The sequence below is a fragment of the Peromyscus maniculatus genome, chromosome X (assembly GCF_049852395.1).
Source record: "Peromyscus maniculatus bairdii isolate BWxNUB_F1_BW_parent chromosome X, HU_Pman_BW_mat_3.1, whole genome shotgun sequence".
NCBI lineage: Eukaryota > Metazoa > Chordata > Mammalia > Rodentia > Cricetidae > Peromyscus > Peromyscus maniculatus.
This window is the reverse complement of record NC_134875.1, coordinates 6345884-6372738: the sequence shown is the minus strand read 5'-3', so window position 1 is coordinate 6372738 and position 26855 is coordinate 6345884. Positions and strand designations below refer to the sequence as shown.

At 45.8% G+C, this 26855-nt stretch overlaps 2 protein-coding genes across 14 annotated transcripts in view; one reads left to right on the top strand and one right to left on the bottom strand.

The window, feature by feature from the left end:
• Positions 1-16899, bottom strand: part of Ids (iduronate 2-sulfatase) — a 38965-nt gene extending 22066 nt beyond the window's left edge. The window contains exons 1-5 of one of the 8 annotated variants that reach the window (XM_042269651.2): positions 16777-16898; positions 10433-10625; positions 5906-6066; positions 926-1062; positions 123-300 (exon numbers count right to left, since the gene is read on the bottom strand). In XM_042269651.2, coding sequence (XP_042125585.1) covers positions 123-300; positions 926-1062; positions 5906-6066; positions 10433-10452 — 496 coding nt within the window. In that variant the 5' untranslated portion in view covers positions 10453-10625; positions 16777-16898. Of the gene's footprint in view, positions 1-122; positions 301-925; positions 1063-1950; positions 2351-5905; positions 6067-8192; positions 8323-10432; positions 10626-12340; positions 12508-16614; positions 16754-16776 lie in introns of those variants that run through there. The other 7 variants (XM_076562234.1, XM_076562235.1, XM_076562236.1 and 4 more) reach the window with 7 other exon arrangements.
• LOC102904613 (protein EOLA1) lies at positions 16641-23910 on the top strand. Of its 6 annotated transcripts, XM_042269655.2 has the most exons (5): positions 16641-16787; positions 17001-17145; positions 17784-17883; positions 22315-22587; positions 23347-23910. In XM_042269655.2, the coding sequence occupies exons 4-5, from the start codon at positions 22335-22337 to the stop codon at positions 23607-23609; spliced, it is 516 nt and encodes a 171-aa protein (XP_042125589.1). In that variant the 5' UTR covers positions 16641-16787; positions 17001-17145; positions 17784-17883; positions 22315-22334; the 3' UTR covers positions 23610-23910. The 6 variants fall into 6 exon arrangements, with proteins under 6 accessions (XP_042125589.1, XP_006993552.1, XP_076418353.1 ...); XM_006993490.4 differs by lacking the exon at positions 16641-16787 and having other exon boundaries at positions 16893-17109; XM_076562238.1 differs by lacking the exon at positions 16641-16787 and having other exon boundaries at positions 16893-17145.
• The last annotated feature ends 2945 nt before the right edge of the window (positions 23911-26855 follow it).

Here is a 26855-nt window from a genome sequence, read left to right as displayed (position 1 = left end):
TTTCATAGAAATTTACCCAGCCTATCAGAAAAGATCACTACAAAGATAGCCCCAACCCAGCAAGGGATTCCAGTATTCAGGCACAGAAACAGAGAGCCCAGGCTTTGATAATTGAACAGTACCAGGGTGAAAGACTTTTCCAACCGACATGGTCATGTAGCCATTCTCCTTGAAGTACTGGGGGATAGTGGAAAAATTCCCCGAGTGTACCCTCCAATAGGAGTTGAAGTCATACAGGCGGGTGGTGTCAGGCCTCCTCCCAGTGAGGAAGGACACTCGACTTGGTGCGCACACTGCTTGCTGTTAGGGAGCAGAAGCAAATGTCAACATCATCCCAGCCAAATATGTCTGCAGTCTTCAAGATAACTAAGCAACCTCTCTAGATCTTCAGGAACCACCTGGCAGCTGAGTCATGCAGATCTCAAAGCAAACCATTGGAATTTGGTCCTCACCCAGGTACAAGAGATTGTTGTCTTCTGAAAAAAGGAAGGCTGTAATCATGCTCTAAAAAACAGCAGATGTATGTGTGGGGGGGGAGGGGTCTATGCAGTGGCATCCCTAGGTATCAAGAAAGGGTGATACTCTTGGAGAGTAGCCCTGAAAGGTGGCTCAAGGAGGACAACTGCCATAGAAAGATGACTGACTCTTAATCACCCACAACTCAGCTGGATTTTTCAGCTCCAGGCAATTCCTGATTCTGGCTGAAAGCTGGCAAGCCTGTCTTAAGCATGTCAAGGCCAGGTCATAGTCTCCACCCAATGAGGTAAAAAACTCATTGTGAGTGGAGAACAGGCTTGCCTAGTCCTCCATTTTCCAAGCTCTGCTTCCCTCTTTCAAAGAGGTTGTCTCTAGGGCAGCAACTTGCAACTCCCTACTGTTTATACATACAGATGCACATACCCACACCTAAGGTCCCCATACATACCTGCGCAAAGGCATTCTGAAAGAGAATGCTGTGGGATGCCAGCTGGTCAATGTTGGGGGACCTCACTAGCTTATCTCCATAACAGCCCAGGGAGGGGCGAAGATCATCCACAATGATCAGAAGGATATTCAGAGCATCTGCACAGGAGGGAGGGGCTTTGGTTACATGCACTGACACTGAAACACCACCACCACCACCAAGGCAATGAGAAGATCTAGGCTGTCCCCAGATCCTTAACAGTACATCTAGAAAAGGGGCAACCAGGACTCTGCTTCAGCAAGGGTGAGAGTAGAGTGCAGAGAAGCCCTAATCTAGGGTGAGAGTGCTATGTGTCAACCATGTCTTCACACCTAGGTGAAGAAGAAAGACAGATAGAGACTTGGGGGTGGGGGGTGAGGGGGAATGAAAGAACGAAGAGAAGGAATAAAGAAGACAGATGAAAAGATGGAAAGACAATTAAATGAAAGAAGGATGGATAGAAGGGAGGGAGGAGAAAGGGAGGGAAAGATAGTGGGAGGGGAAATGGAAGGAAAATGGATAGATGGAAGAAAAAGGATGGACTGTTAGAGAGATGTAATTTGTGCCAGTGGATGGCCCCACACACATGTGTATATGGGAGGCACAAATTGGACTCAGTGGGTTATAAAAACAAAAAGAGGACATGAAGTTGAGGGTGGATGGATCTGGGTGGAGTTAGGGGGAGAAATGGGGGGTGAGTGTTATAAAAATACGTTGCATGCACTTATGAAATTCTCAAAAAAAATAAAGAAAAGAAAGAAGAGATGATGGAGGAAAAACATGAAGAGGTGGAAAAGAGAGAAAGACCTATGAAGGAGGAATGGATGAAAGATTAATGTGGACTGAACAGATGGAAGGAAGGAAAGATGGATAGAGGGTAAGTAGGAATGAAAGTGTGGGGGAAAGGAATGAAGGAGGAGAGAAAAAAAAGATAAGATAGATGAAAGAAGAAACATTAGCAGGGACAGAGACAAGGTTGGGCAGGGAAAAGAATGAGGAATTGGCACCTGTAGCGTTGTTGCCTAGCTCAGCAGACTCCAGGACGAAGCAGAAGGAGCCTAGAAACAAGCTGAAGCCAAGCAGGCGCCAGCCACACTGTGCCGGCAGCGGCGACATTCCTGCTTCGGTGCAGCCTTGCGAGAAGGTGGCGTCAAGCTAGAGCAGGATCATTGGGTAGCCGTGGCCACCGCCGCCGCCGCCGCAGCCCCAGCAGTAGCAGCCGCCGCCACAATCTCAATCAGAGAAGACTGCGCGACGGGGCAACCTAGGGCTGAAAGGCCCGGGCCCTGGCCCGAGCGCGAATGCGCTTGCGCAACTCCCCTTCCCCTCCCCTCCCTCCGCCCCCGCCCTTCCCTCTGGAGGGTCTTAGCCTGTGGAGCTGGAAGATCAAAGCTTGATCGGCCATAATGGGCGGGACCTTAGCCGGAAGCAAAGGGGTGGTGGCTTTTCCAGAGCAGCTTTTACAATAGACAATGGTAACAGGATCCTTGATGTTCTGAAGGTTTTGCTATTGAACTAGTTTCTTGCCTCTTTGCCTCTGCTAGTTCTGTACCTTTTACCTAGAAGTCCCGTCCTACCCTTATCTCTTTATAAATGTTAATTTTCCTTGCAACCCATTCTCCAAAGAAGCCCCTTGAAAACTTCCACACTATACCTAAAAGGACCTTTTTTTCCTGTTTATCGGTTCAAATCTTTATTAAACACTAAACACACACACACACACACACACACACACACACACACACACACACACGTATATCAAGCACTGTTGGCAGTGCTAGAGTTCTCAGTTCCTGCATTGATTGAGCTTAAAATTTGTAGAATGTATCTGGGAGGTTCTGGTCTGGACAAAATAAATCTCAGTGGGAAGATCTTATTATTTTCTATGAGGTTGTCTAGTTAGAACTTCACTGGTAAAGTGATAGTTAAACAAAAGTGAGAAAGAAAGGAGCAAGCCGCTTGATGTCTGTATAAAGAGGGAACAGCAATTATGGAGCACAGTTAAGAGAGATGGTGGCTGGAGCCAGCGAAGTAGAGAGCTCCGGGGAGAGAGAAGAGATGGACACAGTGAGTGGGAATTGGACTCCTGTGGCAACAATTATTCCCTGTTCATTTTGGACTGAAGATCAAGAAGAACTCCATGTCCTACCTCTACCAAATAGCTTCTGAAAAACTAGACCCTTTATCTACAAGTCGTCCCTAACCCCCTTACTGCTGAGCACTGTTTCTGGGCCCTTCTCTGCTTTATTCCCTCCCAGAGCAATATATGGGTTTGATCATTTTCCATAATCAAGGATTTAAAATATGCACATAGAAAGAGGAAGAGATAAATGAACTATAATCTCATCTTTCACACAGGAAATCAGCAGACAGTATCTAAAGTTGAAAAAACACAAGATAACAGTATACATTTAGACACAGGCTTTTGGGAAATAAAGTCTCAAAACTGACATGAGAAACATTTAAAATGAAAACTATGATTTAAAGAAGTAGAAAGGATGACTTTCATTTTGTACTATATGCCAAATGTGTTACCTTATTATGTGTTGAAGTATTGACCCCAAAAAGGTGCATTGAAGTTCTAACACTCAACACTTCAAAATATATCATTTTTTTGGAGAACAGGGTCTTTACAGAGGTAACCAAGTTAAAGGTGCAGTGACTCCAGATCAAGTATGATTAGTGTCCTTATAAAAATAGGCAAGATTAGGAAGTTAAAGAGATGGCTTTGTCAGTAAAGTGCTTGCTGAATAAGTGGACATAAATTCAGCCCCCAGCACCCATGCAAAAAGGCCAGGCACAGCAGAGCACACCCATAGTCCCAGTGCTGGGGAGGTAGATACAGGAAGATTCCCAAGATTCACTGGCCTGTTGCTCTTGGCCGGTTGGTGAGCTTAGGTTCATGGAGACCCTGTCTCAAAAATAAGGTGGGGAACAATCATATAAGATACAGCATGTCAACTCCTGGGTTCCACATGCATACATGCATGTACAGACACACAAAAAACCATACAGTACACATAAACATATATGCATACACACAGAAATATGGGATGGAGATTGAACACAGATACACATAAAGAGATGTACATGTGCTGGGCAATGGTGGTGCACACCTTTAATCCCAGCACTCGGGAGGCAGAGACAGTCGAATCTCAGAGTTTGAGGCCAGTCTGGTCTACAGAGTGAGTTCCAGGACAGCCAAGGCTACACAGAGGAACCCTGTCTTGAAAAAAAAACAAAAGAGAGAGTGGGGGTACATGGGAAGAGAGAAAAGTGAATCGGTGCACCTAAGGAATATCAGAGACATTGGAGAACACAAGATTAGCTAGGAGCATGCAAGGAATGGACCTTCCCCCATAGGCTTCAGAGAGTGCATAGTCGGCTGACATTTTGATTTCAGAGTTCTCCCCTCCAGAACTGTAAGGCACAATTTTTCTAAGCCACACAATTTGTGGTACGAGTACATTAACACTTTAAATACAATTTGAGGTTAAAACAATTGATGGTAACTGGGCCTGTGATCGGAGTTACTCAGATGGCTGAAGCAGGAGTGCAAATGCAAGGCAGCTTGACAAACTTACCAAGAACCTATCTCAAAAAACAAGTAAAAATTTTAAAGAGAAGGGAATGCAGCCCAGTGGTAGAGAACTGGCCTAGCATGTATAAGGCCCAGGATTCAATCCATAGTACTTCAAAATAAAAAAATAAAACCCACACAGGACAGTCTTAGCCAGCCCTTAGACACAGTAAGCATTTATGCTGCCTTCTAAATAAATTACCTCACCCTAAGCTGGGTCCAAGCTGCAGGGCCCATGCTGCAGTCTTTTTGTTGTTGTTGTTGTTGTTGTTGTTGTTGTTGTTGTTGTTTTTTCCAGACAGGGTTTCTCTGTGTAGTTTTGCTGCCTGTCCCTGGATCTCACTCTGTAGACCAGTCTGGCCTTGAACTCACAGAGATCCGGCTGGCTCTGCCTCCTGAGTACTGGGATTAAAGGCGTGAGCCACCACTGCCCAGTGCTGCATTGTCTTCTAATGACACCCACACATACTTCTTGGAGGCATAGGACAATTAATCAGCGTTCACATGTTTCTATATTATCAAGGATACTCCAGGGCCTATCCAAGACACTTATGCATCAGAGCTATTCTCACCTATCACAAAAGCCGGTTCTGCAACTCTAGGAAACTTCTGAGATGCTATGCAGATAGAGGTCACAAGTTCTCTTGCCTTTGTACTACTACTGTCTCCCCACCTGTGGTTCTGTCTCCAGGGAAACAAGAAACAGAACACAAGAGAAAATTAACACTCAGCTACCCTGCCACTGTGGCAGGATGTTTGCACTGAGTGCATTGTATGTTTTTTGTGTGGATGGGACTGCATGTGTGCATATGGAGCCCAGGGTTTGACACGTTGTATCTTATTTGAATATTCTCAAGCTTATTTTTTTTATCTTTATAATCATTCTAATCTTCCAGAATGCCTTTGGCCAGGTACATGCATATTTCTAGGCCTGAATATGTATCTTCTCTTGCAAGTAAGAATCGGGGGCCCTCCACCTAATTCTAGGTGGTGCTCACTGTTCTAGACACCTCCATGAAAGAAAGAGGCAAAGTGTTCAGAAAACTGTAGCTTGGGAAACATTCATGTCCCCTCATAAGATGAATTCCTTGAAGATAATTCAAATATTTTATTTCTTTGTGTGACATGGTTCCTTGAATATGCTTTGTGGTAGGTTCTATTCCTTCGACTCACTGCTGTATCCCTGTAAGCATTCTTTGGTAGGCTTCAAGGACTCGCTGGAATAAGAAGTATGATGCTAATAACATGCATGAGAGTGAATAACCCACAGTATATTCAGCATGATGCCTGTGAGGACACTCACTCTGTATTAAGAAGGGCAGGGTTAAACTCTGTGAACACATGAAATTGTGTCTCCAAATGGAATATAACATTCAACGTACCTGCCAAGAGTGCCAAGCATGCAGCTGAATATTCTCGGGAGTGGCTGTGTCCAGATGTACAAGGCAGCCATGGGACTCTGCTCTCCTGCTGTCTGGAAACTGTAGATGAACATAGCCAGGCCTGGATCACCATGGTTTGTAGCAGCTCAGGCTGCCCTTGGCTTCAGAGGATAGTGAAAGTGAATTGCATCACAACCAGACTTTGACTCTGTCTTCGTTCCCTAAAGGTGCATGTGGAGCCCCATGGAACACAAGGAGACAGACTGGGGGCTTGTGCTGCTCAGCAGTCCTGACTGTTACAGAGCTCCCATGTGGTGGTATTGTGTTCCCCGAAATATTGTGCACCCTAATAAACTTATCTGGGGTCAGAGAGAGAACAACATAGAGGATAGGCAATGGTAGCACATGCCTTTAATCCTAGCATTCCAGAGGCAGAAATCCCTCTGGATCTCTGTGAGTTCAAGGCCACATTGGAAATAGCCATGCATGGTGACACCCGCCTTTAATCCCAAGAAGTGAGCCTTTAATCCCAGGGAGTGGTGGCAGATAGCAGAAAGGTATATAAGGCGTGAGGACCAGAAACTAGAAGCATTTGGCTGGTTAAACTTTTAGGCTTCTAGCAGCAGTTCAGCTGAGACCCATTCGGATATGAGGACTCAGAGGCTTCCAGTCTGAGGAAACAGGATCAGCTGAGGAACTGGCAAGGTGAGGAAGCTGTGGCCTGTTCTGTCTCTCTGATCTTCCAGCATTCACCCCAATAGCTGGCCTCTGGCTTGATTTTATTAATAAGACCTCTAAGATTCATGCTACACTACCAAGCTGGTTCACATGCGGTGTCAAGTAGTTTGTGAGATGAACAGCCCATGCAAAAGGCCACACACATCTTTGCTTGCTTCTGGTGTTCCACATCAACTTCTCAGTTGTCCTTCTTCTCACTCCCCTCACATTCTGTACAGATCTCCCCACTTTCCTCTCTCCTCCTTTCTGAGCCTGGACTTTTCCCTCACACCATTCATTGGTTCAGCCAGCTCAGCTCCTGGTGAGCAGAAGGTAGCTGTTTGGAGCAGGCAAACCCAGGGCTGCTGCTAGCAATGCACTAAAGCAGGGATTCTAAACGTATCCACCAGGGGACGCCAACGTGCTGATGTTCAACTACTAACACTGGAAGGCAACAGATTTCCTTTGTAAAACATAAGCTCAAAACCAAATATTTAAAACTCAAATGCCCAATCAGATATTTTGAAGTATGTCACTGTGACTAAGTGAACAGGCTTGCTCTGTCGCCATGGCACTCTATTTTGTCTGAATGAAGGGGGTTTTCTGGTCACCTCCCTTTGCTCTCTAACACTGACCCGGGAAGGGTTCTGATTTTCCAAACTGACCTATCTTCATGAAGCTTCTCAGAGAAGGGCAGGAATGAAGAAGCTGTTGTGGAACGCTGTCCTCTGGGCATAGCATGGCTAGCAGTAGCACCTTTATCACTGCAGCTGTGTTTGTTTGCCTGAACCACACTCTCCAAAGGCTCAGATTATCAGCACTCATTCACAGGAGGGTGGGTGGGGTCATCTGATCCTCACCTCAGACTGCAACCACTCACTCACTCCCTCTTGTCACCCTTCCCAGATGTGGTCTCAGGAGGTACTAGAGCATGTTATTAAGAGGTGGAAGGTTAATGAAGAGGAGACTCTATCTTTGAAGCTTCAGAGAAGTTACCATCCATGTTGGGGTGGGAGTTTTTAAGGGTGCAGCTGTTTGGGAGGTAACCTATACACCTGTGGGGAGATCTAGTAAAGGCACTGCAACCTAATGAAGTCCCAACATATCAACCACCAGGTATCCCAGAGTTTAAACTTCCAGGATGCCTTTGCCCAGATACATGCAGACTGCTAGGCCTGGATGTGTCTCTCCTCTTGCAAGTAAGAATTGGGGGCCCTCCACCTAATTCTAGGTGGTGCTCACTGCTCTAGACACCTCCATGAAAGAAGAGAACAGAGTGTACAGAAAACTGTAGCTTGGGAAAGATTCTTGTCCACTCATAAGAAGGCTTGTAGCTAGAGCTGAAGAGATGGTACAGCAGTTGAGTGCATCCTGCTCTTCCAGAGGACCTGGATTCAGGTCTCAGGATCCACATCAGAAAGCTCAACTACCTGCACATTCAGCTTCAGGGAATTTCCCACTCTTTGCTGGCCTCCAAAGATACCAGCACACCTGTGACATACACTCACAAAAACATGGACGGACACACACGTAAGTAAAAATCAAACTTAAAAGAAGAGAAAGTTTGTACCTGCAAGGTTTCCCCTCCTCCTCGAGTGGAGGCTATGTCCTGGCCCTAGCATGCTCAAGATGGGCCTGCTCAGTGTTCTCCCAGAAATGGGAACTATCTTGAGCTTCAGAATGCCACCTGTGGGTCTGCTGACTGACCTGTGGATGGGTAAGAGCTGGCCATAGTGGACTTCCTTGTGGAGCCTTCACTCAGGGCTGTCTCCCAAGACCACTGGCCTCTGAGTCAGTGATGAGTCTAATGTCAGTGAGACATCACTTAGGAGGGTTCAGCATGTGCTGGTTCAAAAGGCTGATTTCTGCCTTCCCTTTGCAACATCCAGCATGTAGATGAAGCCCAAATCCCTCCATTTGGCTTTAATATCTGCACGGTTCAGTTGCCAGGTTGTTGCTGAGGACCTGTGAAGGTTGCTTGGTTGCATTCATGGCTGCAGATGTATTTATCTGGGTTGAAATTCACCTCTGCTTCTGTTTCTTAACAACAAGCAGTGTGTACATTATGCCAGAGGCAGCCTGAAACAGTCTGCCTGGTGTTACATCAACTCCTCCTGGAGGTGTGTGCAAGAAACATCTCTACACCTCCTTGTAGCTCAGGTGGGTTGACTAAGTGACTGTGTGGTGCAGAAAAAAAAAAACCCAACCAACCAAACACACACACACACACACACACACACACACACACACACAAACTCCCTGGTACTGCTCTATACCAAAAGCCTCCATTTTTGGTTTTTGTGCCTGAGTGCTGGAATCCTTTGCTGGTTGGAACCCTGTTTTCGGCAACTACTTCCAGACAGCCAGACACCTTTCTGTTCACTGAGGCCTTTCTACCAAAAAAAAAAAAAAAAACACTTTTCAACCTGACTTTGTGTTCACATGGAAAGCACCAAGAGGTGGTAAGGGCTTAGATTCCTTTAGAAGCGCGTACAGTCCTTCTGCTCTTTGGTTGGAGGGGAGGGCACTAGTTGTAGGGAGAAATGCTGGATGTAAGTTCAGTTTGGGAGCCTGACTCTGCCATGTTGATGCTCTATCTGTTAAGTATGGGTGGGGTGGACACATGTGAGGACCTCACGTGTGGCCAGAGATCTTGAGTGGACTTGGTGTCCAGTGAAAGGGCTAAGTTTGGGATGCTACTGTCCACTCTGTGAATTAGATCAGAAGGTGGGGTGTGTGTGTGTGTGTGTGTGTGTGTGTGTGTGTGTGTGTGTGTGTGTGTGTGTGTGTGTAGATGGGTCCTTTAACACTAGCCTCTGGTGGCTCTAACTTCCTAGTCTCTAGCTCTTTAACTTACACTTCCTTGGCCATCCTGGGCTACCTACACCTTACTCCAGGACTCTGGAGCAGGAGCTAGCAAACTTGTGAACTTCCTGCCAAGGACTTCCAGCTTTCATCCCTCCTGCTTTAAAGACAGACCCTTTAGGATCTCAGAAACCCAGGATCTTTCTCACATATTTGCTCCTAGCCCTAGCAACCTACACTGACGAATGAATGTGTTTCTGCAGCCAGGAGCTATGAACAGCAGCTATCTACTAAATGTTTGTTGTGTGCCAACATTTGTGTTGAGCCCAAGATATGGCTTTGTATGGTATCAGGCAGCCCACCAGGACTGGCCAAGTCATGCAGGCTCAGAGTGGCACTGAGAGCTTGGCTAATGTACTTTATGGACCTGTCCACGCACCCCACTCATGCATTCCAATATTAACTCCTGTGGTCCCACTGCTGGGCTCCCTTACTTTCCTGTATCCTAGGCTTCTCAACTCACAACCTCTTAGCTTCCTGCCAGATGGGAATAAATTGAATCCTCTGCTAAAGCCCCAGGAGCTCACTGACAACCCTCCTCAAGTTTGTGGTTCAATGCTGCCCTGTTTCCTGGAGAGATAAAGAGACACAGGGCTGTCCCTCACCCAGTCTGCTAGATTGATCAATAGAAACTGCCTCACTTAACACCCTTTCCAAACACAGCTTACAAGAACCCTCAAATACCCACAATGTCATGAACTCTGCTCTGATCACTGGTCGCTCAGAAGGTCATTTAAGTTTGATGTCATCAGAGGAGAGCTGCGTCAACTCCAATCAGATCCTAGTCCTGTTTTGAGACCACCACACCAGGTCACCCCTACCCATCTGTATCGTGTCAAGAAGGCTTAGCAGACAGCTGGTACTTGATCAAGTGATAATAAGCCCAATCCTCCAAGATGTCATAGCAAGCTACACGGGAGAGGGCAATAATGAGGCATCACTAACCTTCCCAGGCCAGAAGGCATCGATGAAGTCCTGCTCAGAACCCAAATTCCAATCTTGACCAGAAATCACATGAAGTTTCCCTAGAGATTCAGGGATTCGTGGAAATAGGATGGATGAAGTCGTAGCTCCAAAATTCACTCATGTAGTAATACCCTCCTCTTTCCTCTGATATGGTGGTGCCACAGGAGTCCAGCTACAACACAGTTTAAATAGACTGAGACAAACACTATGAACATGTGCAGATGTCAACAGAAAATCACATACCATCCAAAGAACAGCAGAATCTACACTGAAGATACATATTAGCATTATCTGTCAAATGAACTATCATCAAAATGCTTCACTAAGCAATAAAAAACTCACTTTTAGCCGGGCGGTGGTGGCGCACGCCTTTAATCCCAGCACTCGGGAGGCAGAGCCAGGTGGATCTCTGTGAGTTCAAGGCCAGCCTGGTCTACAGAGTGAGATCCAAGAAAGGCGCAAAGCTACACAGAGAAACCCTGTCTCGAAAAACCAAAAAAAAAAAAAAAAAAAAAAAAAAAAACCTCACTTTTAAAGAAAGTAAAACTTGGGGCAGGAGAGATGGTGCAGTAGTTAACAGTACTCAGTGCTCTTCCACAGGACTTGGGTTTGATTACCAGCACCCACCTAGAGCTCAAAACAGTCTGTATCTCAGTTCCAAGAAATCTGACGCCCTCTTCTTGCCTCTGTGGGCACTGCATGCATGTGCTGAATATACATATATGCAGGCAAAACAGTCATACAGATAAAATAAAAATAAATCTTTTTGTAGAAAGAAAAACTAAAAGTACAAAGTCTCAGTAATTAATAGAATGTACAAAGAACCCAACTGAAAATTTAAACTTAAAATTCGCATAGATGAAGTGTAAGGACCTCATTAGCAAGGGTGTCAGTAGCAGAAATGGATGAGCAGAGTAAAGAACCAGAGAAAATATACTGTAAAGACCAGAAGCACTTTGAACAAACTTTGGCAGTATCTCAAAAATCAAATGTATACCGAATAACCCTAGAAATTCCACACTGAGGGATTCACCCTAAAAAACAGATTGTATGCTCACACACACCATAAAACATGGCAGAGGTTCAGAGACATATAAGACTATAGAGGGAAATCTAATGTCTCTCTCACAGGGTCTCCAGAAGCCAGGGGCGGCAGTACTGAACACACTACAAGGAGCAAGAACAGAGAAAAAAACACACTTTGTCAAATGACACATTTCAGAAGTTGTGCAAACCTGAAACAGATTATAGAACCTGAGCAAGCCTGAAACAGATTAAACCCAAATAAATCTACAGCAAAACTACACCAAAGCTCTGAGAAGAAAGGAAAACAATCTTTGAAGCTATAAAAGAGGAATGATCCTATATCTATATGCGTAAAACAATTAGAGGGGGGCTTCTCATCAGAAAACATGGAGGCCAGAAGGAAGGTGGGGGAGAGAAGAACCTGAGGGTAGTGAGAAGAAATGTCTCACAAGTTGTCCACTCAGAAGGCAAAGCACCCCCATCTCCTGCTCCCTAAGCATGACAGAACTTCTGCCATAGGTACTCACTTACCCTGCTCTGATAGCCGACCCCCATCTTTGATGCACAGTGAAGATGGAGGACTAGGCCAGCAGAGGGCACTATGGGGAAATGTCCCGCTCAAGACCATGGAAAAACACTAGCTAGTGGCAGTTCATCCAACAAGAGGGCCTTTCTCCTATAGCTTTCTGCAAACATCATTTGCACACATTCAAAGCCACCCTTCCTTATCATCTTGTATCCAGCACCACCGCTTCTCCTGTTTAGAAGCAGTGGGTGAGGGAACTATCTGATTAAATCCAGCCTTGCCCGGGACACAGTGGCAGCTCAGGCCACGCAGTAGATGCTTGGGCAAACCCGTACCATGCCTTCTGACTTTGCATCAGCAGCAGCAGCTATTCTGGCATGTTCTGGATGCAGCAGGAGGTGAATCCAGTAGAAGTATCTTGGCTATACACCCTCGTGGGGCTGTAGCTTATAGTCTCCGTGGCTCTCCTGTCATGCTCAGGGCGCATCAGAGCTACACAAAGTTCTGTCAGAGGCAAATAAGCTCAGCCTCAAAATCTCATCAGGAAAACAAGTGACTGTTCACCTGTACCCAATGATCACTGTGAAACCCAAGGAGGGACTTTAGTCTGGCCCACACTTCTGCAGGAATTGAAGCCCATCTGATTTTCTGGCCCCCTCTGCCACCACCTTGCTTCGCACATGCGTCTGTTCCATCCTTGGTCCTCTCTCAGTCTCTAGAAGCCATCTCAGGTTGGGCCTTGTGTTTGGGTGGGAGCTCCATCTCAACGTCTGGCACCCTGGCATCCCTATACCCAAAGAGTCTGGAATGTTCTGGTGGAAGATCCACCTCAACTCCGCCCCACCACCACCACCACCACCATCTCTTTCCCTAAACCTGCCCCTTCAAAGCCCGCCAAACATGGCTCCTCCCCCAGAGAGACTCAAGACCACTCCCACAGGGTATATAAGCTGCATCCCAGAAAACAGATATGTGGTTCTTCAGGTCTCTCATCCCAGTCTGCTCTCTGTGGGCCCAGGGAATCACCTGGGAATGCTTTACCCGTTAAACCAGGCCTTTTCCTAATTTCCTCTGGTTTGGATTGCTGAAACTTTTGAGTCTGATTAACCTTCCCCCTTTCCTATAGGACATAGCATATCCAACCCACTTAATGGAGAGAAATATTGCATAATTATTCTCCCCATTGAGCCCCTCTCTCACATGAATTGACCTTACCTGTCTTTTAGTGGGTGTTTGCCCACTAAGTAGAGTGCTAGAATTGCAATGCTAAAGCCAGGATTGTTTTGGGTAAATCAGGAAGTGTCAGAGAAGCTGCTCCCAAGCCATACTCAGAAAGCAGGTCTAGTACAATATGAAAAGAGCTGCACATAGCCAAGTGAGGAAAGAGGTGACACTTGTATAAGCAGGTTCCTGCATCAATATGGGCAAGATATCAACATGGGATGGGAATAAAGGGTGCTAAGCAGGGGCTTTGCAGAATAAGATGACATAAGGGACTTGAGGGGTACCAACTGAAAAATAAGTCTTCATTCTCTGGCATGTGTCTCAGGGTACATGAATATGGAAGCAATAAACAATGGTCCACACTGAATTGGCTGGAAAGGCCTTCATAACCACAGTGGAAAAGAAATTATCTAGGCTGAGGGAAGTACATTACTGTAAACCAAACAGATGAGGCTTGAAAAGACCAGGATGTTAGGTTCCTAAAGTGTGCTCAGAGGACATGCTGCAACACAGGTATCAGGAGAGAGGGCAAGAAAATCCTCCTTAGACCCAGATCATATGAGATCCTGTTAGACACCCTCTCAATGTAAGCAAGGCCTGTTCTGGATGGAGTCCCCTCCTCCTCCCATTCCTATTCTACACAGCAACAAAAGCAAAAGAAAAGGTCAGATGCAACACTGAACAGCCAGAACCATAGGTTAGCTCTAGATGTCTCCTGGTTTCTATTCTGAGGTCAACTCTTTGAAGAAAATCCATTGCTTTAGCTCCGGAGTTTCTGTTGTCCAATGTCTCTCTGCTGCGGTTGTCCATTTCTCATTAGCATTGAGAAAATTCACAGTTAATAAAGCATTGTGCACTCTGTTTCTAGGAGTCATTGTTACCTGTTGTGTCTATTTAGCATATCCTTTAAAATTTGATTAGATCTTTCTGTGACTGCTTGGCCTGTAGGATTGTATAGTATACCTAATATGCTTTATATTGTAATATGTAAAAATTCCTGTCTCATTTTATTTGAGATGTATGCTGGGGCATTATCAGATTAAAGGTGTGTACCACCACACCTGGGTCTTATCCCATGTGGCCTTAGAACTCACAAAGATCCAGATGGATCTCTGCCTCCTAAGTGATAGGATTAAAGGCATGTGCTACCATTGCCTGACCTCTATGTTTACTATAGTGGCTGGCTTTTTCCTCTGATCCTCAGATAAACTTTATTGGGGTACACAGATAAAATATCACTACACTTGGGCAAGTGTAGTGATATATATATATATATATATATATATATATATATATATATATATATATGCATAGCAGGGTACAGGGGGATGAGCAGTTTACATTCAAGATGCTCTGGCTCATGATTTGAAACTGCTCCAAGCATGTGCTCAGCTGTCAGGAAGAAGCCACCAGCCATCCAAGGAGGAAGAAGTCTAGTAGGAGAGGCCAACACAGAAGAGAATCTGGGCAACTGGTCTTTAAGGTCCTGATGTGCTGCATAGATTATTTCCCCTTTGCCTTGGAGACCTCAGAAACCCTTTCTCTCTCTGAGAGAACAGCTACAGTCTTAAATGGGTTCCATGAGTGTAACACAAGAAACATTGGGGACTCTTGCAAAACGCTACCAGAGCTGAGAGACAAAAGTTCCTAAATCCTGGGCAATTACACCTAGCCACTCCCAAGCCTCATTGACTGTACCTAAAAGGTCCCTGTCCTATCAGGCTCCTCCCATAGCCCCACCCCCATCTATCTAGCAACACATGTCACTGCCCCCATATTCATACCTTAGCTCTCACAGTCCTGCTCTGCTCCTCTTCCTGCAGCCCCACTCCAAATGCCTTACCTTGTAACCCACAGGTCTGCCCTGAACTTCTTGTCCCACTGTATTTTGCCACTAACAGCCTTACCTTGCTCTCCCAGAAGCCCCTCCTCTCACAGGCCCACCCTGCTTCTCTTTATTTCTGGCCCTAGCTATTCTCAACACTATCAGCCCTGCTTCTCCATTAGCATCACCCTATATTAGGTTAGAATTCAATGCTCTCTCCCTATGTCCTACATCACTGCTCCCATGGACTCACCCACAGAGGTCAGCACTCAAAGCCCAGCCCTTCAGCAGCAGTCCAAACTATATTACGACAGTATTCAAAGCTCTACTTCATACTTTACTCACAGCACTGCCCTGGTTCTCCCAAGGCCTTGCCCACCTAGGTCAGCACTCATATCCTTACCGATTACTCTCACCTCAGCATGCACTGTTCTGCCCTTGACTTCCAGTGGCCCTGCATCATATTGTATCAATATCCAAAACTCCAGCCTCACTTCATGTCTTACCATTGATAATCATCCCTGTTACTGTTGAGACACACCCTAGATCAGCACTCACAGCTGTACCCACCACTCCTACTTCAGCATACAGTTTTGCTCTTCTCCCTCCAGTGGCCCTCTGCCATAGTATATTAGTATTCAAAGTCTCCCTCCCCCTCCATAAGTTAATAACTAGAGCATCTTTCTGGTATTCTGTAGACCCTACATGCCTAGGGCAACATTTGCAACACCACCCCACCACTCCTATTCCTGCACACACAGAACTGCCCACCACTCCAACCTCAGCATGCACAGCCCCACTGGACATCAACACACACAGTATCTCCCACCACTACTAACCCAGAATGTGTGCCCCTCATACTATTCCTATATCACCACAAACGGTTCCTCTCTTTTCTTTCAGAGTTTCTAGATCTTTATTACATCACTATCCAAAGCTATTTTCCTACTTCATATGTCACCAATCACTGAACCGCCCCCAACCTCTACCTCAGCATATACAGCTCCGCTCACCCTCCTAATTCAGCAAGCCAAGGCCTTCCTTCCACCTCCCTTAGCCCTCCATCACAAATGACAGTATCCAAAGCTCAGCTCTCTCAACCTATCTCACCACTCACAGCCCTGGATGGTACTTTGAGGCCCTGCCCACCTTACTTAGCATTCACAGTCTGGTCCACCACTGCCATTTCAGCATGCACAGCCCTTCCTTTCACCTTAAGCAGATCTGGGCCAAATTAAGTTGGAAATCAAAGTTCTACCCTAATATCCCCAAAGCCCCACCCATGCAGGACAACACACCCCGCCCAACTCGGTTCATAGCCCTGCCCAGATTACAAGCACTGGCAATTCCAATCTGTTCCCGGGGGATTCTTCAGTGCACAAACTCCCCCGTTCCCGACTCCCCGACCGGGTGCTCACAAGCCCGCCCTGCCCAGTCCCACCCCAATGCCTAACCTCAGGACTCACAGCTCTTTCCTGGACCTATTCCAAGCCCCTCCTCAACAAGCCTCTTCCCTTAAAGTTCCCACCCCGCACCTCCCGCTGCCTGGCACCCTGCTACCTTCTTGTGTTTTTGCAGCCCATCTGACAGAATCCCGATTCCTTTTCTCACTTCTTTTTCTTCCCAGCAGCCTACTACCGACCCTGACCCAGCTTTATCTGCCAGATTGCTTTAAGAACCCGGTAAATCCCACAAAGTCTCCTAGCATCCAGTGTGGCTTACCGCTCAGTTACGTAAGTCTGCATCTTCCTATCCCTGAAGCATGAATGGTGCCTGTAGTTCTAATTGGCTGCGAATGTTTAGGCACGTAAAGGGACCTAGTGTGCGTGCTTACGCAAGATTGTGTGCGTAAGGGCGTGGATTCGTCTCTACGTTTGTTCCTCTACTTAAAGAGTTAAAGTCCCAGAACTCTGGTCGGCACTAGCCAAATGCTTTCCTTTCTTTAGAGCCAATGTTAGCCACCCACGCTTAGGAGCCGCTGGTACTGGAGGCCTCCCTGGAACGCTGAAAGGCAGAGGACTGTGCTGTAAACAGGAGTTGGCTGAGTACTAAGCGGTAAGGCTGAAGAGACCCACAGCAGGCAAAGGACAGGTAATCTATGAGTGAGAGCCTGTGAGCCCCATCGCAATTGAAAGTGCCCCAGGCTCTGGCTTCCCCGACTGTGCAACTAACTCATAACCCATGCAAGGCCATCTCAAAGCTAGTCTAGCCCAAGGCTTATCTTTGTCTGCCCCATCTTGCCAGCATCTCACTGTTTCTCCGAAGTGTGGATGCAGGCGCATGGAAACCATGTATGCTGCTCCACAGGCACCAGTCCCTCACGTTTAGGCTATGAACTGAGACCCCAAACTGTGAGGGGTGCCGGTGTGTGGCTTTTGTTACTATGCCCGGTTTCATCTACCAGGTAACATTGAAAGCACTGGGATTCAGTACACCTGAACATTTCCATGCAAACACATTCTGTGTGGCATTGTTTTCCTCCTGTTAGATCGTGCATGCTTGGCTTAATAATGGGAACCACTTGCAGAATTAACTTTCTACATCAGGTGGTCCTTGTCCTAGTCAGAAAGGGACCTTGAACCAAGCTTTGAGTGAGATGCACGTGTGTGTTCTCTGTAAGGCCAGCTGTAATTCTTGTTGATCTCTAAAACTTGCCTTTCCTGTTGACAGTAGCCAACATAACTATCTTTTACTTGATGTTTTCCTTATCTACCTTCTGCTTGTGCAAGTGGAGAAGCAGAGACAAGCCAAGGAGAGCCGCTTCTTCATCCACAGAACAGGCTTGTCTGCAGTACCCTGAGGAAGGGCACTCAGCTGGTTTGGCTGCAGGTTAGTAAATGAAGTGGGAAGAGAGCACATGTCTAGGGTGGGCAGCCAGATTACAAGGGACCCTGAGGGGGCCTACTGAAATGGGTGTGTTTTGGACTGGTTGGGACAGGAGCTCTTGGCAGATTTCAGCTAAAGAATGAGATGATCTGATGACCCCAGTACCAATGTCATTCTAAGTGCAGTGTGGATAGTAGAGGGCAGCAGGCAAGTTTCACAGCACAGGGCCTCTGAAAAATGGTGCTTGAAAAGGCAATGGATGGTAGGGGCTTGATAGGATGGTGGCTGTGGAGATAATGGAAGATGATGTTTAGGGAAGCATTCATAGATAAGTAGTACTGTGTACCAATCTGTGGAAGGAGGAAAGGGCAAGCATAAGAGCTACTACATCTAGGCAATAAAAATAGGACAGACTGTGACCTCACTTACAAAGGAGAAACTGGTAGATTTGGGTTCATAGAAGTTGAACTCCCAAGTCCAACAGCCTGGCTCAGTCACCTGAGTAAGAAGGTGTGGACCATGTCATAGCAGCCAGAGCAGGCCATTGAGCATCATGGAACCCTGAAAAAGGGGCAGCCAGGGATGCTATGGTATTGAGTGTTGTGAAGGCAGAGTTGTCATAGGCCAGTTGTTCTCCCTGTAAGACCAGGTTTGAGAGAAGTGTCGGGATGGAACACAAAAGGAAGGGATCATATGGTAGGGAGGTCAGAGGAAGTAGAGATTTGTGTGTGGACCAGTATTTGATATTTCTGCTGTGGGCACTGTTTAAAGAAGGTAGAGTAAGCCTGGAGGCATGAGTTACTCACAGAAGGGACTTTCATTGTGTACTAAAAAGTGTGCAGTCACTGTTCTCAGAGGCAGAACCATCCCCTCATGGAATGGAGAGACGGTGATGCTGAGCAAAAGCAGACCAGCAGAACAGAGGTCCTGGATTCTAGGACCTAGAATGAGTGTGATAGGCTGGTCCTCAGTGACAAAGAACTGGCTTAGTTAGTGTTCTAGTTTCGTTCTGTTGGTATGACAAACACCATGACCAAAAGCAATGTAGGAAAATGTTATATTTTGATTTCTGTTGGCTGAGATAAAATACTGACAAAAAGCTTATGGGGGCAGGGAGCATTGTTTGGCTTGTATTTCCAGGTCACAATCCATCATTGAGGAAAGTCAAGGCAGGAACTTAGAAGGAAGAACACTGCTTTCTGGCTCGCTCATAGGCTTATGCTTACCCCAGGATCACCTGCCTAGGGATTAATAATCTAGGCAGCCTTCCACAGGCCAATCTGATATGGAAAGAAAATGTTAGTTTACAGGTTACAGCCTATCACTGGGGGAAGTCAGGGCAGGAATTCAAGGAGAAACTTGAAGCCAGACCTGTATGCTATTCAACACAACATTACTTGTGACCAAGGAGCTCACTCCCAGCCAAGGAGCAGAAAGCAAGAAGAAATGCTGTTTGATTGCCTGCCTATACTCAGGGTTAGCTAGCTTTCATATACAGCCCAGTATCACATTCCTTGGTGTGGTACTGCCCACAGTAGGCTGGATCCTCCTACAATAATTAATATTACAAACTCCCCCAACAGATGTCCACATTGCTTAATCTTATGTAGACAGTCCCTCAATTGACTCCCTTCTGAGGTGAGTCTAGGTTGTGTCAAGTTGACACTTAAAACTAAGTAGGACTGTGAGTGTTGCTAGCCTTGACAAGCTGAAATGTGACTGGAGAAAGGCATGAATGGCAGACTGCTTTTATCCTGGAAGGGCAATGTCTTATAACTGAAGGAGACCCATGAGACTAAGGCTTTGTATTTAAAGAAGGATCAGGAAGGCCAAAAACAGAATGGAGGGGGCAGTTCATGGGTGGACAGCAGAGCCAAGATAGAGCCCTGTGCTCAGTGCCTCTGTTTTTGCTTCTGTCACAATACTGAAAATGGTCACCCTTGGTAACACAAACAATATTCAGTCCAGCCTATATTGTTTGCTCCCAGGGTCCGCCGAAGAGTCTACCAACCAGCTGAGGATTCTAATATGAAGGATATTCAATGAATCTAAGCACACTGAGTTCTTTAGTCCATTTACTTTATTCTTCTATGGCAATTCTGTCTGCACAGTTTCTTTTCTGTTCTCTTACTTAGTTCCTCTCAGTCCCTCCTGCTCTCAGTACCTCCTGCTCTCAGTCCCTTCTGCTGTTCTCTCATCCTTACCTAGTTCTTTCCATCTCAGTCGTCCTCATCTTTGTTCTTCTCCATCAAGTCTCTTCCCCATGCTCTCAGAGAACTAGTATATATACCCACACAGTAATTCTTTGGTAAAGCAATGTGAGGCTTGAAGTTTTCAGGGTTTCAGAGAGAGAGGTAATAAGGACCCACACATAAAGCAATTGATTATCAGCTTCCAATTACATCCCAAATGGGGAGTGACTAAAGGGGAGTTCTCTGGTAGGGTTAACTAAAGGCTAAGATCATTAGGGAATTTATGTGCTCAAACTATAATATAGAAATGGCTAGGTAAAATGTTAGGGGTAAGTCACAAGAAAGTAAACTGTCTTTGGTGCCATGTTTCCCACTCATCCCGGCAGTAGCTGCTTTCTGATAGGGAGGGGGACATATGCTAGGTGGCTATGCAACCTCTGTCAGAGCATGTAGTATTTGGTTAGTGAAAGCACTTTCGCTCAGAGTAATTGCTGAGGAGAAAATCTAGGAATAGCACCTGGCTGAGGAGGAATAAAAATTTAATTTGCACAAGAAAGAAGCTTGGCACCTATTGCCTGCCTGGCCTGGAGGCAGTCTCCTTGGGTCAGTGGGAAGTAACTGCCTTAAATCAATAACTAACAAATGGCTAAAACTTCATCCCAGGAATGTGAGCAGTAAATCTCTTAAGTTAGGGTCTTGTGTAAATAACTCAGGATGAAGGTAAGAGGTTGAGGAATTAATTGTTAGTGGTTCTTTTCTCTATCTGTGGGTGAGATGAGCTAATCTTTATTTCTCTGCATTTGTCCTTGGAAAAAGGTATCTTTGCTGAAATACTTTTGTTTGGACAGTGGCCCTGGCCAGATATATGTTAATGAAAGATAAACACAGATGGGGACAGTTCTCCAATCACCCCAAATGTATAGAGAAAGTTGTGCCCAAGATTGAGATGCAATTGTGAGATTACATGTACACATAACATGGAGATGCACGGTAAATGGGGAGACTCATAGCTGTTATTGCACAAGAAGTTTACAACAAGAGACAGCCAGTTCATTCAAAAGGCAGTAATTCCATAACACCTTGTGTGATGGTTTCCTCTAACAGAACCCTTAGTTCTGATAGGTTGACATTCTGAATGCTAGTTGTCTCTGCTGTATACTCTCATGGACTTTCACTACCCGCGACTCTCAATACCTTGGCTTTGTCCCCAGGTGATGTGTTCTTGGCACTTCATGTGCTGTACTTACAGTAACATGCAAATGGAAGCTGGATGATATGCTAAGACTGAGCTGAGGTTCTGACTTCATGGTCATGACTCTATCAGCATGACCCCTTACTTCCTAAAGCACAGTGTCTCTTTCACAAGGGACACACAAAGACTGCAAGGAACTGGATATGAGATGTGCAAAATCATGTCATTGCCATCCTAGGCCATTGCTTTCTCACTCAGCATCTTTTTTCCATCATCTATACAGGGATCCTAATAGGCATACTGACTGTGCTGGGTCATTTGAGGATGCAATTCACTATCCAAAGATACTTATCTCCTAGGAACTAGAACATAGAAAGTATATGAGTATTGGTACCCTAGTGCTTAGTGTCATCATTCACTTTCTTAGGCTTAGGTCATAGGATATGACAAATAACTTGAGAAGCATGGCACCCATAGGACCCAGGAGGAGCCACAGATGAGGCTATTTGAAATCAAAGGGAATTTCAAAAGTAAATCAAGTTTACATTTCAAGGGTTGGTGTTTACTAGCTCAGATTGGAGCTGGGCAGTTCTACACCTATATGAGCTATAATGACAGGGCCAGGAAGCAAAGAGTATTGGTGACAGTGACATAGGAAGAAAAAAGTAGGAAAGCTAAGACTGTTCCTCTGTGCTAAAGCCAGCCTACTCAGATGTGAAGCCTGACTAGGTCAAGACGGCCTTCCCTCCTATGTGTTCTGCTAGGGCCCAGTGACCTCTGTCAGCACTGACCACACTGTTCTCCTGGTACCTTTCTCTAGCTGTTTCTGTCCTATTTTGTGAGCTCCACAAACACTACATGGACCATACATCATCCTAATTCCAGCCACTGGCATTGGTCCTGACATTGAGCAGAGCACCATTAACCTGTAACAGGAAGCAGCACATCAAGTTCAGTGGAGTTTTGGGGCACATGAGAAACATCTGGGGAAGGTGAGGCCTAATGGACATGAACCTGAAGAGCTGAGCTGTGATGTGCTTCTGTATTTAGGCTCAAAGACTCTGAGGAAAATGAAGTTTTCCTGCCTCTCCTTCCGGCAGCCCTATGCTGGTTTAATCTTAAATGGAGTCAAGACTCTTGAGACACGTTGGCGTCCCCTATTGAGGAGCCATCAGAAATGTACCATCGCCATCCACATTGCTCACAGGGACTGGGAAGATGATGCCTGGCAGGAGGTGCTGGTAGAGAGGTTGGGAATGACCTTGACGCAGATTCAGACCTTACTACAAGAAGGAGAAAAATATGGCAGAGGCGTGATAGCTGGTAAGTGAAGCTGTATTAAATATGAAGTAGACATTCAGACAGGATCCAGAACAATTCAAAACAGGATTTGTTTTGCTTTTAGCTAGAGGGTGTGGGCTAAAGTTTCTAAGTAGTCTCTCTTAAGAGCTGCTGGAGTAACTAGGCTGGTGTACATAAGCCTGGTTCCACAGACGCACTTAGTTACCTCTTGACTCTGAGCTTCAGATCATGTTTGTGTTGTGATCTGAAAGCCTGTGTCAAGTCAGTACCTGTTTGTAGCATTGGACTATGTGTGCAAAAGGCATGACCTTAGTTCAGCATAAACACTAAAAAAGTGGAGTATTATCTAGAGTAAGGCTACCTGCATGGCTTCTAATGCCTGTCACAAGGACCCTGGGTAAGATACCAATCAACATCTAATACAGTTACCTGGTGACCTAATTAGGAATCTTATTGACTGTAGTCTTCCTGGCTGGGGATGGTGCTCTTTCAGTAGATACACACCAGCCTTAGCAGTATGCTAGAACCTGACTGTCATTTAAAACAAGAGTCACTGAGGACAAGCCACTCTCCTTTTTCTTAAGGCCTGTGGCTGCCTCACCCAAGATTCCCTAGTTCAATTGGTCATGTCCCCCGATTCAGTGAGAAAAATCCCTGTTTCTTATCATTTTGGTGATATGTTATACCCCATCATTTGACACTATACTGACCCTGCTGTCATAAAGATAACCTTGCTATATAGAAGAGAATACATCTGTATGTTTTTGTCTTTGTGCCTAGGACTTGTTGACATTGGAGAGACTTTGCAGTGTCCAGAAACCTTAGCTGCCGATGAGGTTGTAGAACTGGAAACTCAAGCTGTGCTAACCAACCTACAGCAGAAGTACCTGACTCCAATTTCAAACCCCAGATGGTTACTAGAGCCCATACCTAGAAAAGGGGAGAAGGATATATTCCAGGTAGATATCCCAGAGCACCTGATCCCTCCAGGGAAGGGGTGGAACAGTGAATGCTCTAGAGAACAGTGTCAAGAAAACAAGTAAATAATGGCCCTGCCATTAGTCCATCATAGTATAAACTTCTAAATATCATGGTGACTCGAAGCCATTGCTGTCATGTAGACCACAGCCCACTCTATGTTGTTCCCAGACTCAGATTCCTCTGCTCTCAATGATGGGGATAGCAGTGAGGACTTCCCATCTACTGTGGCTATGTCATTGAGATGCAAAGCCTCAAGAACCTTGGCCTTTATAGAAAAGGAAAACTGCCAGGAAATGACTTTTTGCTGAAGTTCACATTAGACCTACAGTTTTCTGTATTGTACAAATAAATGTATTAATAAGAGTTTAGTGTCTGGGCTCCCTTTGTCCTTTCCCGTATCTTTACTGTAGTCAAACCCCATGCAGGGTATGGAAGACAACGACACAGGAACAATGCAGATGGTTAGATAGCACATAAATTCCAGGCTCACATTTAGGATGTTTATTTACCACCACAAAATCTGTTTTTGTTTAGCAAGAACTAAAATTGGTTCATTTCCAGAAAAATGGTGATTTTTTTTTCTCAGTCTTTTGTGGCCCATGAGTTTATGAACATCTTTTTGTTGTTAAACAGCACACAGATTATACACGTGTTTTCTGAGTATGCCTCCTCCTGTTCCTTCCCCTCCTCTTCTTCCCCCTCTTTCTCCTCTTCCTCTTTCTGCTCCTGCTCCTCTTCTTCCTCAGCAGACACACTTAGGGATATGGCTGAGAGGGCAGCTTTCAGGATGGAATAGCAAATGTTGTATACAGACATCACATACCCATATCCGAGGTACCCAGAGGAACTACTGGGCACATGCCCAGCCCCTTCCATTTTAACAGTAGTCAAAGGAGAAACTGTATCTTTATCAGACATGCTCTCTCCATGTGAGCCACTTGTCTCCTGAGGTGGACAGTTGTCTGGGGCACTTATAGGGATGCTGCTCTTTTCTAATGCACTAGATGGCACAGTGGAAAGGTTGCCTGCAGGTGTCTGGTTGTTGGGAACGCCCTGCTGGGACTTCACATCTTCTTCCTCTGTCTTGTGTAAAAGCTTCGCCTTCTTTGGACTTGGCCCTTGCTGAGCATCACTTGTAACCAGAGATTGTGCCTCACTCACCCGAGCCAGTTTCTCAATTTGTTCCTCCCTATATTCTCTAGGAGCTCTGGCTTGCCTCTCTGAAAGTTGAAGTTGCGATAGATCTGAAACAAAATGAACTAGGTTAACCAGTTGAAAATACAGCTACACTGATCCCCACCACATTATACTGGTCATTTTTGTGATAGACAGAATGACTAAAGTGGCTGGTAAGAGGTATTATGTGCTGCAGTAAGACCCCAGTAAAGAGAAATGATTCATAGGTGAAGGTGGTGACTCATATATGTGACACTAACTGGCTCCTTGGGGGCTGCCTGCCTGCCTGCTGACATCTAAGGGGCAGCACAGAGTTTAATGTCAAAATCTATTACTTTTCTTTCTTTCTTCCTTCCTTTCTTCCTTCCTTCCTTCCTTCCTTCCTTCCTTCCTTCCTTCCTTTCTTTCTTTCCTTCTTTCTTCCTTCCTTCTCTCTCTTCTCTCTCTCTCTCTCTCTCTCTCTCTCTCTCTCTCTCTCTCTCTCTCTCTCTCTCTCTCTCTCTCTCTCTTTCTCTTTCTGTGTGTGTTACCAAGACTCAAGAGTGTTTTATGTTCTACTCAGGAAAGGCCTACAAAGTCTTATAGGCTGAGCTCTTCGCTCATCTATCAGGAACATGTGCTCTCCCACTCTACAGTGCTCGGGGTTCTTCTTCAGCAGTGCACGACTGTATTTGCACTCTAGCACTAAACCACTCCATCCCAATCCGCATGGTTTGTGGGTCTCACACTGGGACAGTCCCATTTCTACTTTCTCATCCTCTTACCAGCTGGTTGGAGACATCTGTCTCTCCATTTTCTGATCTCCAGATGCCAAGGAGTCTGCTGAGTCCAGCTCATGTTTGGTCCAAATGATGAGTTGAAATGTATGCTTGTGGGCCAGGGGATCCAATCAGCTGTGATTTGAGTGCTAGATTCAGAGGAGCTGCCTATGGGAGGGCAGTGGGCTGTTGGTAAAGATTGCCCAAAGGACAGAGAATGCGGGCCACCTTTCATCGTGAATGTGCAAGGAGACCCCCATGAGTTCCTGATTATACTTGATTGTTCCAGAAATACTTTATACTTGAGAAATGAGCTTCATCCTGCTCCATGGTATTTCTGTAGGAATTCACCCTGAAGCAAAGATGTCCTAGACAATGTGCTAGAGAATGCCAAGTACATATTTTACTTTTCTTTTTTTTAAGTTTTTTTATCATTAATAAATTCTCCATTCACTTTACATACCAACCACAGATCCTACCTATCCCCTCCTCCCACCCCCAGCATTCCCCCCCAACCCAACCCCCATCTCCACATTTCCCAAGTCAAGGTCTCCCATGGGGAATTAGCAGAGTCTGGCACATTCAGCTGAGGCAGGTCCAATACCCCACCACCACCACCCCTACCCCCGCCGCACCAAGGCTGTGCAAGGTGTCACACCCTAGGCACTGGGCTCCAAAAAGTCCACCCATGCACCAGGGATGGATCTGGATCCCCCTGCCTGGGGGTCCACCCAGACAGTTCAAGCTAAACAACTGTCTCCTGTATCCAGACGGCCTAGTCCAGTCTTATGGGGGCTCCACAGCTATTAGGCCACAGTTCATGGGTTTCCACTAGTGTGGCTGGTCATCTCTGCTCGTATTACCTTTACCATTCAGTAAACAACATCCCCTGCTAAATGAGGAGCTTAAAGCACATCGTTCCTGGGGTATGAAGATAGGAAGATCATTACAAAAAGTGGGAGACGGAATAACTTTGTACTTTACCATCATTTCTCTGTTCTCTCCAGACTTGAGGGCAGAATCCTCTGGTTGAATCTTTCTGAAACCATATAGGTTGAGCTGGTGAATAACTCTTCAAGCTTTCCATTTCAAAAATCTTCCCTGTGCCCCTGCAGTGAAGGACCTCTCTCTGAAACAGGTCTACCTCAGTCATGACGCTTTCTCCATCATCACTCCAGTTCACAGACTGGAAGACCTCCTTCTGTGCTATGGTCCATAGCTTTCTGGCAAAGGGAGGACTGAGGAGGTTGGTGTTATCTTCCTTGTTGGTTGTACATTGGCTTTGGTCTTGAGGTTCGAGGCTCTCTTGGACAGCTTGACCTTGTGTCCCGACTCAGTCACCTTACCTCAACAAACTTTCTCTTAAATGCACCC